At 31.3% G+C, this 21,572-nt stretch overlaps 2 protein-coding genes across 2 annotated transcripts; one reads left to right on the top strand and one right to left on the bottom strand.

Moving 5' to 3' along the window:
• Positions 1 to 7,333: 7,333 nt before the first annotated feature.
• LOC135955471 (putative nuclease HARBI1) lies at positions 7,334 to 12,967 on the bottom strand. Its single transcript, XM_065505822.1, has 2 exons — positions 12,462 to 12,967; positions 7,334 to 7,415 (listed from the first exon to the last, which is right to left on the bottom strand). Exons 1-2 carry the CDS (start codon positions 12,965 to 12,967, stop codon positions 7,334 to 7,336), a joined length of 588 nt encoding a protein of 195 aa, XP_065361894.1.
• A 5,473-nt stretch (positions 12,968 to 18,440) lies between these two features.
• Positions 18,441 to 19,253, top strand: LOC135955768 (pupal cuticle protein C1B-like). Its single transcript, XM_065506125.1, has one exon. It carries the CDS (start codon positions 18,441 to 18,443, stop codon positions 19,230 to 19,232), a length of 792 nt encoding a protein of 263 aa, XP_065362197.1. The 3' UTR covers positions 19,233 to 19,253.
• Positions 19,254 to 21,572: the final 2,319 nt, after the last annotated feature.

Raw genomic sequence — 21,572 nt, 5'->3', positions numbered from 1 at the left:
ACTGATGTCCTAATGTTCTGATGTCCGTCCGTTCGTCTGTCCATGTAAACCTTCTGCGCAAAGTACAGGTCGCAATTTTGAAGATATTTCAATAAAATCTGGTACATATAATTTTTTCGAACCAAGGACCAAGCCCATTGAAAATGACTGAAATCGAGCCTTTATTTCATCTAGCCCCCATACAAAGGTCCTCCCAAAATTGTACTTTATCGGTCATAAATGTTTAATTTATATAGGTATCTGCACAAATTTCACTCCAAATAAGTTTTATATATACGAAATTTATGTCACCAAATTTTGTTCTGATCGGTCCATAATTAGTCATAGCTCCCATATAGACCCGCTTCCGAAAATCACTTTAACGTGCATGAATCTCTTAAAAATGTTGGTATACACACAAAATTCAACATAAATAACTTTCATATAGACATCAATCACACGACCTAATTTCATGGTGATCGGTCCATAACTGATCATAGTTCCCATATAAGGCCCACTTCCGAAAATCAGCCACGAGTATAAATTATTGATATTTTAAAAGAAAAATGTTTTTGGAAAAACATTTACTTAGTGTAGGGTATTATATTGTCGGGCTTGACCGACCATACTTTCTTACTTGTTTTCATTTGCGACCTCACAAAGTATATATGTTCTGGATCGTTATAGATAGCGGTGGCGATATAGCCATGTCCGTATGTCCGTCTGACCGTCTGTATGTTGAAATCAACTTTAGCCCTCAAATAACTTACATACATGATTCATACATCAAAATATCCGCTATAGACCCGGCTCGGTAATTATTTAAAATCAAGAAAATTGGCTGATATATTAAGAAAAAATAAAGGACAACCTCGATTTTTAACCTATTTTTGATCTATATTTGGATTACTACGTCATTAATATAGATAATATGGATATCAAATGATAAATATTTCAAAGATCCCTGTTATGGCGTATACAAGGTCATAGTAATTCGGACCTACAATGGGTCAAATTCGAGAAAAATATTTTTTAACCTGAATTTTTTTTTACCAAAACTATTTTTTTTCACTAATAAATTAAAATAAATTTTTTTTTAAAAATTAAACAAAAAAATTGTTTGCTCATTCAATGGGGGAAAAGGTATTAAAAAAGATAAAAACTCGAAAATTGTGCAGCATATTTTCATAAAATTTGAAAAATCGTTAGTCTAAGTAATCATCCTTAGGTTAAATTCCTTAGTTAAAATAGTTAAGCTTAATCAATGTTTAAATATTTTTTTTTTGTATTTGGAACTCGACTGCGAAAATGTAAGTAGGACCAAATTCACTAATAGGCGTAGTTGGAGCCCTTATCGCCCCATATTGGTGAAACTCATAAATTTTTTTAATTTTCTGGCACAAAGCAGAATACTAAAATCTGTAATACGTATTTTTGAGAATGTTTTCTTTTACGGTTGCTCATAGCCATAGCCATATACTTAAGTACATACATATCTCTTCAAAAATCATTTCTATATTTCCATAACATTTATTTACTTTTGTTAGAGTGCAATCACTTAACTTAAACAGATCTTATGAATTTATTTTCTAAAAATGCAATTTCAAATAAATAGCGTATTTTCACTTGTGTAATTTGATTTTAATTGAATTTCTCACAGTACGTTTGTACACAGTGCACAGTACACAGACTCCATCCATCCAATGATTGTTTGAGTGTCTAGTATAACAATGGCACATAATTTACCAACTAATTTGAATATGGTGTTAGTTGTAAATATCTTATCAGTTTAAATATAATTTTTCGAATTAACTGGGAACAAAAAAAATGTGTATTTTTATTCACATTTATGCCAGACACTTACAACTCAAAAGTGCTAAACACACACACACTAGGAAACCACAAGCTAAGTAAGGAGTGTGTAAATATTTGGTTACATACTTTAGTGCCAGTAGTGTAATACGGAAGCAATATTTCCAAGCTGTTTAATTCAAAAGGCGTTTGTTTGTTTGATGGTTGGTTGGTTGGTTGGTTGGTTGGTTGGTTGATTGCGGTAGTTTGGTTGATTGTACGAAAAACAACATTAATAAAATAATAAAAATTTAAATATGCTACTATTACTTTTTTTCTCTCTCTCTAGTTATTCGTCCCTTTTATCGGCGCCGAGACGCTTATCTATCGCTTTAAAAGTTTTGCCTGAATAAGGTATTGCAAATAAATTTCCTTTTTCATATTCGTAGGTTAGTAGTAGTAGTAGTTGTCTGTAGTGGTATAATTTCAGTAACTAAGTTAGTGAGTGAGTGCCACCAACATCTAACTAACTGCTAAGTATTAACTACTGAGACTAACAACTGACAAAAATTTCAAATAAAATCTAGTAACAATAAGTTGTAGTGAAAGATTTTTGCTTTATGCTATTTTGGTTATTGGGTATTTTGGGTTGGAGATGAGTTTTGTATGAAAAGATTTGATCCGAAAATTCTCTAAAGATCTTTACTTCATCATGTGAATCTTTACACGATGGAATTCGCAAGCATCGAAGTAATTATCCAAGAGCAGATAATATTAACTATTAGATTTGGCAACATAGACTATTAAATTAATATAATTCCTTTAGAAATCTTCAGAATTATGATGACAAACAATTGTGTAAGTTAAGTGAAGTACAGAAGGCATGAAGACACTGTGTAATTATAATTGATCGTATAGACTTAGCTATGAATATCGCATGCCTACCACAACACTTGGTTAACCGAAGAATAGCAGGAACTTCTGGTTCTCTCTCAAGAGGTTTTGAAATAGTACTGGCGTTCTAACTCATTAACTCTGACTGGGATGCTGTTAGAAAAAGTTTTATTAATTTTCATGAATAGATAAAGGAAGAATAGGACAACTCATGAAGAAACTGGTTATCATATAGGTTTATATCTTAATGGGAAATCAGTGAGTTAAAAGTTGGAAATTTTACAAATTCAAAAAAACAGAACTAAATCTCTGGAAAATTGGAGGAATGAAAATCCAGAAAACCTTCTTAAGCTCTTAAGACTTTAGATGATAAATAGTTTAAATAAAGTCTATTGGAAAATTTTACTCCTTCTATTCACTCCTTCTAAGGAAAAACGGATTGTTCTTAAGTAAGGCCTACCACATTCCGCAGAACATGTAGAGTAAAGAGGGTACTATTTTGGGTATTCGAATTATTCGATTTTTCTCTTGTTCGAATAAAACGAATAATTCGAATAAGAGATTTTAACTTGTTCGAATAATTCGATCACACGTTTAAAATTAATCGAATTATTCAATTAATTAATTTTTTTTTAAAAGTAAAGAATGCAGTTTTGATGTCGGTTTTTTAATATTTTATTGTAAAAGAAAAATAAAAAATAACGTAAAAGTTAACAATTCAAGTTTTGATAATGTTAAAAACATTCAAAAATAAAGGCCTCCATTAAATTTTCAACAGAAATATTCTGATCAGATTAACTCCCGAACAATCTACAAAACAATTGACTAGCAAACCCTTTAGTTTCCGTTTTGGAGCTATGCTTTGAAAAAATTGAGCTAGTTGGACATGAATTCAAATTACTACAATATAAACGTATTAAGAACTTTTTAATGTCGTTCATTAATTCGGTTTTTAAATTGATTCTTTAGTAAATGAATTATTCACTATTTCTAAATTATTTATAACCTATCTTTGCCTAATCAAGTTGTCTTAGGGAATTACACAAATCTGACCAAAGTTTGATATCATTGTCAGTGAACGTGGCTAATTTGAAGTCAGGCAGTGGATGATTAACGCATTTACAAATATGCAAAAAGTTTATTATCATGTTAGACAAAGATGTTCAACGATATTCAAAATCATGTATAAGACTAACTCCATGCTTCTCTCGCAACAAAACGTTTGTTTGCAATATTTGTATTTATCATTAGATTTATTAAATATTTTGCAACACTTATGTACGCGGTTAATAACATCATTTATATACATATATTTTAAGATAATGGCCTTCATCTATTTCAATGTAATCATTATAAATGTCATCCTCAATATCTCTTTCGACGACCATTTCAAAATCACATTCTCCGTCACATTTAACTCCTCCACTTTAATGTAAGTAAAAATTTTGATTATTAATTGCGATTCTTCTAATATTTCGCCAGCTAAATAACAAATATTTTATTCCGTACCTTTTATTTTCATTGGTTCAAGTCCTAAGTTAAAAATTTTGAAAGATTTGTTTTTAGAATTGTAATTTCTTGCAGTAATATTTATATATTTATAGAAGGAGCTATCGGAACACTCATCTACAGTGATCGAAAGTCCCTTTGTCTTTAGTTATTTGTCGAATTTCAGAAACAACAAAATTTTTTTAATCATTTTTACTTATTTAAATTTGAAATTATGAAAAATTTTAAGCAATTTAATACATTTAAATCAAGGTGAGTGCGTCCCGGCAACAAATACAACAATGCAAAAACAACAGGCAATTTGTTTTTGTTAAAATGTACGGTAAATGTCAAAATCAAGGCGAATTAAAATATTACGATGTTATTTACAATAACAAATGTAAACATAAACAAAGTTTGACATATAGTGTACATAAAACCACAGCGAATTAAGAAACAGCTGATTTTATGCACTCACCTTGTTAATACGCCTTGATTTAAATATTGTTCGTTTTATTCGATTATTCTACATAAAATTGTTCGAATTATTCGTTATTCGAAAATGGCCATTTTTAAATTGTTCGAATAATTATTCGATGAATCGAACGATCATTAGTCGAATGAATACCCTAGTTCGATTAGAAATCTAAGTGAATAACTCCCTTGTTCTTGTTTTAAGAAAGTGTTCTTTATCGTTGGGCGGTCCTATGAAGAATCTTTTCAACCATTCACATATGAAAATATATAGCAGGTTTGATATTTCGGAAAGGCAGGATGCTCCAAACTAGACAGCGCCTAGTATTGTATTTAATTGTCGGTTGTATATGTATAAAGCGAGTTTTTTATGCCCAATTTAACTTACGAAAGGGTTAACTGTCAAATAAACTATCATACTCCGATCACTTTTTGACATTTATGATTAGTATACTCTAGCAAAATAAATTATTCAAATTTATTTTGAAAATCAGTCATCGATTCGCGCAACTTAAAGGCGACTGTTATATCGCAAAATTGAGTTCAGCGATGAGGCTAATTTTTGGGTTAACGGGTTTATTAATAAACAAAATTGCAGCATATGGAGTGAGACCAAGTGAGACCAAAATCACTACTGACCCTACACACTCCATTACACCCAGAAAAATGCACCGTTAAATCGCTAGTGACATGGAGATCTTATTTGTTCAAAGATGAAGTCGGACCCGGTGTTACGGTCAATGGGGATCGTTACCGCACCATGATCAATGACGTTTCGTTTGAAAAGAGGGATCACATTGATCTGGGCGAGATGTCGTTTTAATAGGATGTCAGTAGGCCTCCAAGGTCGTGCGATTTGATATCACCCGATTATTTCCAGTGGGGCCACTTGAAGTCATTGGTTTATGCAGATAAACCAGCAACAATTGACGCCTTGGAGGCCAACATTGTTCTTATTATTCGGGACATACCACATGCAATACTCGAAAAAGTGTCCCAAAGTTGGACGTCCATAATCTGATCCAAATAATGACTTTTTCGTAATGCATTGGACGCTCTTGGATCCAATGTTGATTGGTATCGACAATATTGTTTGTTGACGTAGAAATGGGCCCCACCATAAAATGAGCGAACACGAGGAACGTTGCTCGAACAGAACTCCCATGTTTATCATTTGCACGCATTGTTAATATTCGACCATGCTGATTTGGAAACACAAACTCAATCAATGACAGCCAATTCGACAGATGTTCCTTCAACAACATGGGCCGCTATCAAATGTCAAAGTTCGAAAGTCCCTATTGGAAGACCCTTTATTACACTATCGAAATTTCGCACTGGAATCTGAGTATCCATATGGATCATATGGATTTTGGGGAATCGGATCTAGATTCGAGATACAATGTGACGTTCGTTGAAATCTCTCTCAACGAATCGTCATATTCGGGAAGTGGTGCTTTACTTCTTTAAATTGAAAAAAGGGCCGATGAAGCACACCGATTGCTCACCAAAGTTTATGGTGAATGTGTTCTATCGGTTTCAACGTGCGAGAGAATGCGGTTCAGAAGTAGTGATTTTGGCACAGAGGACAAAGATCGCCCAGGCCAACTCAAAGAAGATTGTTATAAAATTGGGTGCTAATTAATCAAATTCATCCAAAAGCACGGAAATTGGGTAATATACGAATTGAAGCTGAGAGACCTTGAAATACGATTTTGTATGTCTGAAATGCTATAAAAGAAAATAATTTTTGCACCGACTCAATACTTGCGATGATAAAAGGATCCATTTCGATAACCCGAAGCGTAATAAATCGTATGTTAAGCCCGGCCAAACAAAGCTAAATATCCATGAGATAAAATGTTCTGTATTTGGTGGGACCAAGAGGGTCCTATATATTATGAACTGCTGAAGTCTGACCAGACTATCCCAGAGAAACTGTAACGAATACAACAGATTCGTTTGAAGCGATAAGTGGCAGAAAAACGCGGTCAGACATGAAACCGTAATATTCTATCATGATAATCCTCGGCCACATATTGCAATACCTGTTAAAAAGTATTTAGAATGAAGTGGTTGGAAGTATTGCCACAACCGTTTTATAGTCCAGAACGTGCCCGTTCGACTACTATTTGTTTCGATCGATGCAGAACACTTTCTCTGGGATACGCTTCACTTTGGATAGATATAGGGTATATTTGGAACCTATTTGACTGCATACAAAATTCCTCTACTTGTTTCTCTTTATTTTTTAGCTAAACTTCAGCAGCAAAAGTTGATAGTGCAGCATAGAGTGGCAAGTATCATAAAATATTCAGGTACATAATAAATAGTTTAACTCATTGTCAGTGGCAACAATTACTTACTCTTTGTGTTGTTAGTGTTCCTAACAACATACTCGTACATCTATACATAACAACATACATATATACAAGCTCAAACTATAAGGAGCGGATTCATATAAATATGTAAGTAAGTAAAAACTATAGTTACTACTTATATACTCTATTATCTAATCATTTAAACCAGTGGTGAAACTGATTGATTATGTGGGTAATTTGGTCTAAAGCCTTAATGTGTTTGTTATTTGTTACATTCATGCAACAAGACAACAACAACAGCAGCAACAACAAAATTGCCCAACAACTGGACCATAAGTTTGAAGGTGTTGATGGTGACACATGCAAATGAAGATAAATTTACTGGATTACGTGCATACTGATGATGATGATGATGGTGGTGGTGGCGGTGATATTGTGCTAAGAGTATGATCTTTCCTTCCTTTTTCTCTACAAATATTTTGTGTCTCCAATGTAAAAAAAATCGTAGTAAAAATACTTTTACTTGTTGGGAGGTAAAATTTATAGTTTAATTTATTTCATTGTTAACTAATGGTGTTCATTAAGATCATTTGTAGGTGAATAATGGAAACTACTCTAAGTGATTTGACTGCTATAAAATTTAAATTAAATTCATATAATAAAATGACACTAAAAATTTCATTGGATTTTAATTTTATGCATATTTTAATGGGGAAATTTATGCAAATAAATATGAATACTTATTATAGAATACATTTTTACTAAGTATTTATAACATTTAGTAAATTAGCATTGAAAATGTTTGAAGTTTTAAAATTATTTTGCGAGATTTATTCCAAAAAAAAAGTTTTAAAATTTCGTTTTCAATTCTTCACTGAGATAAAACGAGATTAAAATATAAAACTATCAAAATATCAATATTTTCAATCTGAAGTAAACGATTTTGGAAATTAGTACAGTTTTATATTGGAAATCCTCCTTCGTATTTTTAATGTATAAAATATAATTCTAATTTTGAATAAATTCATTTAAAATTATTTACAGATGAATTACAAACTCACATTGTTGCTGAACCAAAAAATAGCACCGCCCCTAAATTATATGAATAGTAGATACAATCGATCATAATAATTGAGAATATTCCAGGTGTTTATTTAACAAAGGAACTACGATTTTCAACGCTATTCATCTATTGTTTCCAAAATACAAAACAAGTGTTTATTTTACACTTGGTCATAAAATGATCATTGTTGAACAAGGGCGCCTCAAAAACTAAATGTTAAATTAAAATATTTTTAGTTAGCCAAGCAGTATCTAATAACACACTATATTGTGCATTTTTCTTTTAGAGATTTCCAAAATATACTTTTGTTTCTTAAAATGTCTTACTTAAAATCCTAACAAATTATTCATGAACATCGGAATGATGAACCCTTTAAGGATCAATTATGACAAAAATACTAAAATCGGCTATAAATTTCGAAAAATGTACGTTATTTTGTGATCAAATATATTTTTGTTTTTCATAAATATGAAAAATCTGTTGAATTTATAGAATTTTTATAACTGGAATAAAATATTAGTCATTCACATTCAATTACACGGTGCTACGATGGAAAAAAAAAACTTGGAAAACGACCCAGGGTTATAGATCTTGCTGAGTACATTACAAATTGTGTCTAAAAATTTCAGAAACACCCTCATATTCAGAAGTTATTCTAAAAAAAACCGTTTTCAGTGATGCTCGTCAACTTATCGGCCTGTAGCTCAATCAGTTTTTGTCCGACAATAAATTTGTTAACGGGTTTGGAAAGAAATTTAATTACGCTTTAAAACGTGCACTTTTTGATATATTAGTAAGTTATAAGTATTGCTTTTGTTACGAATATCTAAGAGAAAAACAAAATTTATCAACATTTTTGATTTTAGTCGCTTTTCATTGCTTATTTTGATATGGAAGATTATAGAAATTTGGAAAATAAATGCGTGTTATATTTTCTTGAATTTTATAACAAAACTAAATTAATTTTATTTATTTTCAAATTTTAAAATAAAATAAAAAACAACTTCGATTAAATAAAATAATGTAAAACAAAGTGTATCCACTAGGGTATTCGAATTATTCGATTTTTTTTTTGTTCGAATAAAATGAATAATTCGATTAAGAGATTTTAACTTGTTCGAATAATTCGATCACACGTTTAAAATTAATCGAATTATTCGAATAATTTTATTTTTTTTTAAAAAGTAAAGAATGAAGTTTGATGTCGGTTTTTAAATATTTTATTGTTAAAGAAAAATAAAAAATAACGTTAAAGTTAACAATTCAAGTATTGATAATGTTAAAAAACATTCGAAAACAAAGTCCATCATTAAATTTTCAACAGAAATATTCTGATCCGATTAACTCCCGAACAATCTACAAAACAAACTAAAAAACCCTTTAGTTTCCGTTTTGGATCTATGCTTTAAAAAATTTGAGCTAGTTGGCCATAATTCTGATTTCAAATACAATATATAAACGTATTAAGAACTTTTTTATATCGTTCATTAATTCGGGTTTTAAATTGAGTAATTAATTCGTTAGTAAATTAATTATTCACTATTACTAAATTATTTATAACAAATTGTATTATACATCAAGTTCTATCAATGTTGCCGAATCTTTGCTTAATAAAGTGGTCTTGTTTAATTACGCAATAAAGGGAATCTGTCCAAAGTTTGATATCATAGTCAGTGAATGTGGTCGTATTACAAATACGCAAAAAGTTTATTACCATGTTAAGCTAGGTACTCTGTTCAAAATTCCGTGCGAAATGCTGTCAAACTACATATAAAATATTTGGAATGAAATATATGCGAAATAATTTCGCAAAAGCAGTACTCTGTTTTTATTGTGGAAACATGTGAAATACATCTGGCAACCTTATTTTTCCACACGAAATAACATAAGCAGCACTTCTTTCGCACGAAATTAAAACTGTCCAACAGCATATAAAATTTTTCGCATGAAAAAACCATAATTTTTCGCAAATATGAACAGAGTACTAGGCTTTAGACAAAGATGTTCGTTCAGCGATGTTCAAAATCATGTATAAGACGAACTCCATGCTTTTATTGCAACAAAACGTTAGTTTGCAATATTTGTGTTTATCATTCGATTTATTAAATATTTTGCAACACTTACGTACGCGGTTAATAACATCAATTATGCTTCAATGTAATCATTATAAATCAATATCACTTTCCACGACCGTTTCAAAATCACATTCTCCATCACATTCAACTGTACTTTAATCTATGTTAATATTTTGATTATTAATTGTGATTCTTCTAATATTTCGCCAGCTAAATAACAACAGCCTTATTCATAATAAAAAGTTGGCAGCAGTTTATACATCACAAACAACGAGCTGCTTGCTAGAATATTGATTAGGCTTAGAAGATTGTTAGCATGAAGTTTATTCATAATAAATTTTAAAATGTCAACTAAGTAGTTATATTACAACTCTGAAATTTTGCGATGCCATACTGAACTTAAAGAAATGGCAACATTATGTAAAAACAATCAACTCTGATTTTGACATTTACATTTGTGTTTTCCCCCCATATTGCAAAAATATATTTAAAATAATTAAAAAAAAAAATTTTAAATGAAATAAAATGGACAAACAAACTACTAAAAGATCAGTGAATTGGGAACAAGAAGAAAAGGTAGGTTTAAATTATACCAGCACACATTAGTTTTTACACGGTGTATTTTTAGGATTTACTATCTAACCTTGTATTGGACAAGTTGGAAGTTATTGAAAATGCAAGGATCGATACTAACACCAATAAAATAAAAAGAGAGGCTTGGAATACTGTACACAATTTATTTAATAAAGTTTCAAAAAACAAAAGATCTATTGAGCAGATTCAGAACCAGTGGAGGAAAACAAAGTCCCTAGCAAAAACAAAAAATTCTGCCTATCTCCGGCAAACAAAGAAGACAGGTGGTGGTCCAGCTCCTGAGCCTCTAAATAGCGTCGAGGAAGAGCTAATTTGTCGATTACCTAAACATTTTGAAATCGACAAAAACATATATGATAGCAATTCAATAAATGTTGAAATACCCTTGAAAATTGATGAAATCAAATCTAATCCACAAGTGGAAATCAATTTCAGTAACGAAATTTTGGATTGCGAAGAAATTAATTTGAAAAATATAAAGCCAAAAAAAATAAAAAATGTAAATATTGTAAAGAGTCCGAGTCAAGATTAAGAGCCGCTTAATCAATCCTTTGGAAAGGTATACTTTGGTTTCTGGGATAAAGATTTTTTAAGATTTTATTGATCTTTGTAATTTTTTTATAATGAAAATTCGAATTAACGAGTAGTGTTCCGCTTTTCGAATATTTAACATGGATTTATATTATTTTTTATTAATCGTAAACAAATATTTCGTTTTAGAAAATATTATTTTCCACAAAGTACAAATTTATGAATTGTTGAATTAGTTTTAATTATTTGTTTTTAATAAAATTAAATTAATAAAATAAATTATTTTTGTATATCCATATTATTATAAAATTCAATACAACCAAGGAAGAATTTGTTCTAAAAAAGGAAGTTGTGTAACGGCTGCAAGTATAACCAGTTTTAGAACAGTTCTAAAGAAGGTTCATAACATCTCTAAAGCTTCCCTAGCACTAGTTCTGGGTGGGAAAATTCGAAACAAAATCAAAGATTTAAGAACTGTTCCTAATATAGAGTATCGAATCTATAACACTTATTTAGAATCAGTTCCAAATGTGATAATTTCAAATAAAAATCATTTGTATTTTCTTTGTACATGTAATTTTAAAAATGCTGCTGAATATAAAGGGCTCTTGAAATGTTTTCATTTTCAACATCATTCTGATAAGTTTGATGATTTTCTTTTTCAGTATAAAAAGGTTCTTCAGTATCATCTATAAAATAAACATTTGAAAAAGTTTTTTATGTGTTTTGTAAACATATCAATAAAAATCTTACAAAAGTCTTGTTCTTTGTACATAATCGACAAATTATGTAGGACTGCAAGGGCAACGATAAGAATTTTGCAATTTTTTCTAGACATTCGCATTTTTTCTAAAAGTATACGAAATCTGCTTTTCCACACTCCAAAAAGTCGTTCAACTACGTTTCTGGTTTTGATATGGACTTTATTAAACATGTCTTCTTTGGAGTCTTTCGGATTTTGTATAGGTGTAAACAAATAATTTGTGCATTTATATCCACCGTCTCCAATTAAGCGACCCAAAAATTCGTTCTTTTCAAAGCGCTCCTTTATTTTGCTCTCATTAAAAATTCTGGAGTCATGAGCGCTTCCTTTCCAACAGGCAACAATGTCAGTAATTTTCAATGACGCATCACAAACAGCCTTCAAAATAATTTATTAAAATATTGTTATGAATATTTCTTATTAACGAATGAACTTATAATTATAATACCTGTACGTTTAATGAAAAGTACCCTTTCCTATTAACATACAATTGTGCATCATCGCCACTTTCAGCTTGGATTCGGATATGTGTACAATCAATTGCACCCATAACATTTTCAAAACCAGCTATTTGTTTAAATTTCTCCATGACTAAAATTTGTTCTTCAACTGATGTAGCCATTTTAATAATTGTTGTAGCCTTTTTAGCTAAGGCCTTGGATACTTTTTCGCATATTCTGCTCATTGTAGACTGGCTGAAACCGTGAAAATCTGCACAATCATCTTGAACCGAATTGCGGCCCCAACATCTTATTGCTGCCAAAACTTGTATATGAGGTGGAATAGACCCACCTCTCCCTTTGCCATTGTTTTTAAGTTCACTTTCAACTAATTTTATCACTTTTTTTGCATTTTCTTTAGAAAATCGATATTTTATACGAAATTCATCGTTGCTATACACTACAAATGGATCATTTCTTTTTTTATAAACTTTTGTAGCCCGATAACGTTTTTGTAAAAATTTTAAGGTGTCCAAATTATCAATTGTGTCCATTTTCATTAATAAACAAAAATTTTAATTTTTAATTTATTTTTTTGACACAAAACAGCTGTTTTCAATGAGTTAGAATGAGTTTAGAAACTCGTTAGCAAGAGTTTAACAACTATTTGGCAACCGTTTACTAACTTTATTATGAATAACCGACTTGCTAACTACATGCTAAATTTTTATTATGAATAAGACTGCAAATATTTTATTCCGTTACTTTTATTTTCATTGGTTCAAGTCCTAAAAAAAATTTTGTTATTTGTGGAATTTTAGAAACAATACAATTTTTGTGAGTCATTTTTACTTATTTAAATTTGAAATTATGAAAAATTTTAAGCAATTTAATAAATTTAAATATATATGTATGAACATTTATTCGTTTTATTCGATTATTCTACATAAAATTGTTCGAATTATTCGTTATTCGAAAATGGCCATTTTTAAATTATTCGAATAATTATTCGTAAGAAATTATTCGATTAATCGAACGATCATTAGTCGAATGAATACCCTAGTATCCACATATACTCCCCTTCCAGACAAGCAAGGATAATCTCGCAGCTAGTCGGTAGTGATCGGTAAAAAACGGTAGGTTGTTATGTTACGAGTTTTGCCATTGATGTGTATTTGAAAATTTTTATCACCACGTCTCAAAACCAAATAAGGGCCGTTGTATGGTGGAGTAAGAGATGGTTTAATTCCATCATTTCTGACAAAAACATGAGTAGATTCATTTAGTTTAGGATGAATAAAAGGCTTTTTAACTGTATGATGTAAAGTATCTACAGGACGAATAGAATTCATGTTACTGGAAAGAATTTTGACGAAATGATTTTGTGGGATGAAGTCGGAATCCATGAAAAATTCTCCTGGTAATTTTAAAGTAGTGCCGTACACTATTTCCGCAGGTGAAGAACTTATATCAGGTTTAAATGTTGTTCGTAAACCCAGTAGAACTAATGGTAGTGCTGTGGTCCAATTTTCTCTATTATAACACATAAGAGAACTTTTTAGAGTTCTATGCCATCGTTCTATAATACCATTTGCCTGAGGATGGTAAGCAGTTGTTTTTAAGTGATCAATGCCAAGAAGTCTTGATAATTCACTAAATAGCGTTGATTTAAATTGGGAGCCTTGATCGGTGGAAATTCTATTTGGTATACCAAATCGAGATATCCATTCATTAATTAGAGCCCGTGCAATTGTTTCTGAGTTAATATCTTTTAAAGGCATAGCTTCGGGCCATCTGGTATAACGATCTATTATGGTTAAACAATAACGATATCCTTCAGATGTTGGAAGAGGCCCTATAATATCAATGTTGATATGTTCGAAACGTTGCGAATGCAAAGAATATTTGTTCAGCGGTGATGTTGTATGTTTGCTTATTTTAGAACGTTGGCATAAAATACAACTTTTCACAAATTTTGCAACATCCTTTTGCATATGAGGCCATACAAATCTTTCTCGAATAGAATTTAAAGTTGCTCTTATACCTGTATGAGCTATATTGTGAATTTTGCTAATTACATTTTGTCTGCAAGATTTCGGAATAAAAGGTCAAGCAGATGTGCTTGAAAAATCACAAAAAAGGATTTCATTAGAATTTGTTAATGGAACTGGTCTAAGTTTTAAAGATGTATTTGGTGATTCAAGAAACTCCTTAAGTTGAGGGCAATCTTTTTGTTCATTTGCTATAATTTGATAATCAATACTTTGCTCATTTGTTTGTAGAGCATTTATATTTATACGCGAAAGGGTATCTGCAGTAACATTGGTTTCACCTGGAACATGCAATATTCGAGAAGTAAACTGACCAATGAAGTCCAACTGGCGAATTTGACGTGGTGAAGATGAATCATGCTTTTTCGTAAAAGCAAAAGTAATTGGTTTATGATCTGTCCACATTTGGAAATCGCGTCCCTCCAATGCATATCTAAAGTGTTTAATTGCTAGATATATTGCTAACAATTCTCTATCATATTTCTATATATTTCGATTGGGCATCGGAAAATTTTTTTGAAAAAAAGCCAAGAGGTTGAGGTTTATGGTCAATAATTTGATGAAGAACTGCACCTACTGCAATATCGCTTGCATCCGTGCATAGAACTATGTTAGCGTTTGGGTTTGGATGAGCCAATAAACTTGATTTAATAAGTGCTTCTTTGCATGCTTCAAAATGTTGAATTGTCTCCGATGCCCATTGAATTAAAGTTCCATCCTTTTTCTTATTTCCATTAATAAGTTTTTTTAGGGGAACTTGGTGTTTAATTGGATTTCGGATAAATCTGCGGTAGAAATTTATCATGTTCAAGAAACGTTTTAATTCAAAAGCATGTTTTGGAAGAGGGTAATTTTGTATAGCTTCGACTTTTTTTTGGATTAGGCTTATGCCATTTTCACAAACAACATGACCCAAAAATGTAATTTGTTGCTTTCCAAATTCACACTTTGAAGGATTGATAGTTAACTGATATTTCCGAAGTCGCTCAAATACAATGCGCAGATGCTCAAGATGAGACTCAGGTGTTGAGGATGCAACACAAATATCATCTAAATAACAAAAAGTGAAATCTAGATCTTTTAAAACCTCATTCAGGTATCTTTGAAAAGTTTGTGCCGCATTACATAGACCAAAGGTCATATGTTTAAATTCAAATAATCCGAAGGGTGTGTTAGGAATATCGCACTGCCTTATAGGAATTTGATTATAAGTCCTGTTAAGATCAATTTTGCTGAAAACTCGTTTATCGTGCATAATACTTGAGAGATCTTGAATGTGTGGGAGCGGGTACTAATCTGGAATAGTTTGGGCATTTAAGGACCTGTAATCTCTTCGAAGGTCTGCAAATTCCAAGTTTCATTAAAAAAGAAAATTCATCTTTAGCTGCCTTAAGATTTTCATTGCAGAGGCGTCGAGATCTGGCTGTGACAGGTGGACCACTTGTTTCAATAACATGCTCAACACAAGTGGACGACAACGTTGAAGCAATTTTATTTATTTGTGTGATATCTACAAATTCAGATTCAAAGGTTTTTATTGAAGGAAAGTTACATAATTTTTATTGTTTTTTGGAACATCGGCGACTTTAGTATTAGAGTGAAAATTTATCACTTTTAGAGTGATAAATTTATTAATCGATGGTGGATTGGTTATAATATCGAAAGCTTCATCATACAGACGCTCATCCAAATGAATAATAGTAATGCTGAATTGTTCGCTATCGTTAGTGATATTGTGCAACTTAAAAAACGCATCCAAACGAATAAACCATGACTCAATGTTGTTTAAAGAATATTCTTGAAATTTTGGTAGTTGCACTTTCGATGAGTATGAAAGAATTCCAGGAGAAGGATTTTCGAAATTGACGCATTGAGGTGCTTCCACAAATTCTTCATTGTCGTCAACATTATTCTCATTTTCTGCACGAGATGCTTGAGCTCTTGCAACACTTCGAGTTACTGGTCTATTGTTTTGCATGTTCAGCTATTGTTGGGGTCACCAGTTTTGGAAAATAAATGCGTGTTATATTTTCTTGAATTTTATAAGAAAACTAAATTAATTTTATTTATTTTCAAATTTTAAATTAAAATAAACAAGTAAGAGTGCTATATTCGGCTATGCCGAATCTTATATACCCTTCACCTTTGTTGTGGATGCATTATTATTTTTTATAATTAGTATATAGCTATGTATGTACATTGCCCACTTTCAGCTTACAGCATCCTAAATTTATCAAGAACACAACAACAACGCCAACAACAACAACAACGCCAAACGAAACAGAACACCAAAAGAAAAAACAAAATACGCAAGGCAATGAAACCAACACACATCCAAACATACGTTTAATTGTATAAAAAACAACAACAACGCCAAAAGAAACAAAACACAAAAGAAAAACAAAATACGCAAAGCATGCACATTCAAACATACGATTTGTTGATTTTTTGTCAAAAAAACCAACACACAACCAAACAAACGTTTAGTTGTATAAAAAACAACAACAACGCCAAAAGAAACAAAACACAAAAAAAAAACAAAATACTTGCACATCCAACCATACGTTTTGTTGCTGTTTTGTCAAAGCATGCAATACATTGTGTTTTTTGATGAAATTTTCAGAGGTTGTCTCGGATTTTTGCTCATATCTCCGTTATTTATGGACGGATTTTGCTGATTTTAAATAGCAAAATTCTCGAAAGTATGTCTGACAGAATTGTTGAAGATTTGGATCCCGGAGATATCTGGGGCCTTCAGAAAATAGATTTCAACAGACAGACAGACAGACGGACAGACAGACAGACAGACAGACAGACAGACAGACAGACAGACAGACAGACAGACAGACAGACAGACAGACAGACAGACAGACAGACAGACAGACAGACAGACAGACAGACAGACAGACAGACAGACAGACAGACAGACAGACAGACAGACAGACAGACAGACAGACAGACAGACAGACAGACAGACAGACAGACAGACAGACAGACAGACAGACAGACAGACAGACGGACATGGCTTAATCGACTCCGCTATCTATAAGGATCCAGAATATATATACTTTATAGGGTCGGAAATGAAAAATGTAGAAATTACAAACGGAATGACAAACTTATATATACCCTTCTCACGAAGCTGAAGGGTATAAAAACAACTTCGATTAAATAAAATAATGTAAAAAAGTGTCTCCACAGAAATGTATAAAGTATAACTCAAGAAATATAATTTCGAAATTTTTTTCCAATATGGGTCCTTTTTTTAAAAGAAATTTTTCCCCAAAAGAAAGCTTCATTCCTTTAAGATATTTTTGGTCGCTTAGTGGGATGGCCTATATTGAAACCCTTGCCACTTTTGGTGAGGGGTATAAAAAAACATTGTTTAAATCCATAACATCACAATGTCTGATGTAGGGTACCGTTATTTAATCAACCATTACTGATTGATTAAAATACAACAAAAGTTATACTTTACCAGCGAAAACCAAAACATACTTTTATGTACTTATTAATTATATATTGTACAACAACAATAATAAACAATTAAATAATGACATAAACAAAAATATGGACCAAAATAGATAACAGTCTAAAAATAACCGTAAATCAATAGAAATAATAAGAGTCATGGGTGGGGTGCGTACGCATGAGCGGGACATGCACGAAATTTCATTCATTGATACATTTTGATACTTTACTTTACCAACAAATAATGTTGTTTCTATGGATACAAGAGTTAATTATTGATCGCCTGAAATATCTTAATGTAACATTGAAATGGATTAATATTGTTTTTTTTTGGATTTACATCAATTGATTGTTATTATTTTGATTTTGTTAAATAATATTAAAATTCAAATTTGTATAAAACTGGTAGAATTCGAATAATTCGATATCAGTTACTTGACAGAGTTACAGTATTAAGCATTTGCATAACAATTTAATTTTTATACTTTAAATAAATTTTCTAAAAATGGCTTTTAAATTTGTTGTCTTATCGGCTCTTTTGGCTGTTGCTAGTGCCGGCTATTTGGCTCCTGTTCCCACCCATTACGCAGCTGCCCCGGCTGTATATGCTAAAGTTGCTAATCCAGCTGTTGATGCTGTGGCTTCTACACATCAAAATGTTGTACGCTCTTTTGACGGCACTGTATCTCAGTACTCGAAATCAGTTCAAACTCCTTACTCCAGTGTCCATAAGGAAGATACACGTGTAAATAATAATGTTTATACACCTACAGTTGCCAAGACTGTTACTTATGCTGCTCCTGTTGTTGCCAAGACTGTATCTTATGCTCCTGCTCCCACCGCTTCTGCTGTCTATACCACGCACTCAGCTCCTGTGTATGCTCATCAGGAACCAGCTCATGCTGTCTATGCTTCATCTGCTCCACACACAGTTTATACTCACGAACAACCTGCCCATGCTGTTTACGCTACAACTGCTCCTCACACAGTTTACACTCACGAACAACCTGCCCATGCCGTCTATGCTTCATCTGCTCCCCACACAGTTTACACTCACGAACAACCTGCCCATGCTGTTTATGCTTCTCCTGCTCCCACTGCTGCTGTTTACACTCACCAACATGAAGCTCCATCCGCAGCCACTACAACCTATAATCATGGTCCAGCTGCCACCACTTATACCCACAATTCTCCTGGTGTTTCTGCTTATGGTTCTAGCCAAACTGTTCACTACTCACCAGCTGAGATGGTCTCTCACATGAGTTTTGATGGCTTCGGTACTCACTGGGGTTTCTAAATTGTCTGATCAATCAATCGATAATATAATGAATTTGTTATTTTTGTATTTGTAGTATTTAGAATTTCCATCATATTTTTCATTTGAATTGTTATAAGTGTGATTTATTTAATAAAAAATATCATTTGAGCATCAAACATTGTTAATAGTTTTGGAATTTATTTATTAAGACTAATTTTGTTTAGGAAATATAGCATTATATTCAAGTTAAATATTGCATCGGGTATTTTTACATGTATTTTGTTTTTGTTAAATTTTTGTTACAATAACAAAACACATGTAAAATTTACACTCAAAGAACACGCTTGTACGCAAATACAATTTTCTGAAAGTAAGCGAATTCACTTTGTGAATAAAATTGAAAATAATCCATCGATTTTGATGATCAATATCATTTTGTTCCTATTACATTTGGGTTTGCGGTAAAGTAACAAATATAAACAATTTCTGGCGTTTTCGATTTTTCATAATTTTTTTAAAACAAAAAAGTTTGATATTTTCACATAAAAATTATATTTTTTGCTTATATTTGTTATTATAACTCCGAAACTACTGAGCCGATTAAAAAGCAATATATTTGTGAAAATCTGGACATAGCATGGGGAAAATGTTTCCAACATTCCATCAATCGAAAGAAGAAGATTAACTACTCAATTTTATGTATATCAAACAAAAAAGTTAAATTTTGTGAAAATGAGCAAATTCGAAAAGAAGCAATCGATTTTTATCTTCGATATATCATTTTGTTGCTATTATACGCGGCTTTGCGAGAAATTAATAAACCTGAATATGTTCTGCCGTTTTCGATTTTTCATGAGTTTTTTTAAAATACAAAAATTAGCAATTTTCACGTAAAAAATTGTTATTATAACTCCGAAACTACTGAACCGATTAAAATGCAATATATAAACAGATTGAAGGTTATGTAAATTTGAACTTTTCTGAGTTTATACACACAGAAAACAGATCGATGGGAAATCGGTTGTCATTATAAAAATTCGAAATGGTAAACTGAATGTTTATAATTATCATTGAAAAACTATTAAATTAATCAATATTCTATATTCATATTTAAAAAAACCTTTATCGTAATCGAATTATGGTTTCAGAAATTGTAAAATTATTTCATTTACCCAATTCATACCTTCACTACAACTGTATGCTTAATTCGGTAATGAAAACGAAATTAAATTTAGCATTTGTTCATCACAGCTGCTATTAATAGTGGTTGTAATCGAATAATTGTTTATGTTAAACTATTTATAGTTAAACATAGAATTTCAGGTATTGTAACCAATAATCTATATATATAAAAGAGTAACGTTACTGACTGACTGACTGACTGACTGATTCATCAAACGGCTGAAGATAGAATCATGAAATTTTAACTGTGGGTTCCTCCCTCCCCAAAACGATCCGATAAGAAGGGATTTTTGGAAATTCGAACGTTTAGGGGGTAAAAAAGGGTAAAAACGGGTAAATTCGGTAACCGTATATCTTCAAAACTAATAAAGATACAAAAAAACTTAAAATTGCATGTTACTTCATCTAAAAAATAAGCTGACAGGTGTTTCGTACTTTTTCGGAATTCGAACATTTTAGGGGAGAAAACGGGTAAAAACTGTATTTTGGTACTTTTTTGGCACCCTATGTATCTTTTAAACCAATACACATATAAACAAATTTTAAATCGCATTCTTTACTTATCAAAAAATAAAAAATATAAGTTTGGTACTTTTTGGAAATTCGAACCCATAAGGGATAAAAATTGTGTTTATTTTTGGTACTTTTTCATAAAATAAGTTTTTGTATAATTTGACATAGACATACGAATATTTTATTATGAGCTCCCACCACGTTACAGAAATTTATTTGAATAAAATTTTACCACGTCAATGGGGATAAAAAAGGTACCAAAAAGGGGATAAAATCGGGAAAATACATTATATTTGAAATTATTAAGCCAATTTTGATAATTTTTTTAACGTTGGTTCCTGGATTCATACAAAAATTAACTAACAGGTTGTTATTTGGAACTCGAGTACAAAGGTGTATATTGGGCCAAATCCGGGTAAACAGTTTGGTACTTTTTTAAAACATATTTATTCTTGGGCACACAAACACAGATTTTAATATTTTGAGACATGCCAGTAGCATAAACAATTTTGGAAAAATGGAATATATTTAAATTTAAAACTTGTGGGGTGTTCAAGGAAGAAAATAGAAATTGGTACTTTTCTCCTAATGGTACCTTTTTAATATTTTAAATTATTTCACTTATCGACATTAAAGTTAGCTGATATGCATCTTAGTGAAGTTAGTGTTAGGAATAGGGGATAA

The sequence above is a fragment of the Calliphora vicina genome, chromosome 3 (assembly GCF_958450345.1).
Source record: "Calliphora vicina chromosome 3, idCalVici1.1, whole genome shotgun sequence".
Lineage (NCBI taxonomy): Eukaryota > Metazoa > Arthropoda > Insecta > Diptera > Calliphoridae > Calliphora > Calliphora vicina.
This window is presented reverse-complemented; position numbering and strand designations above follow the sequence as displayed.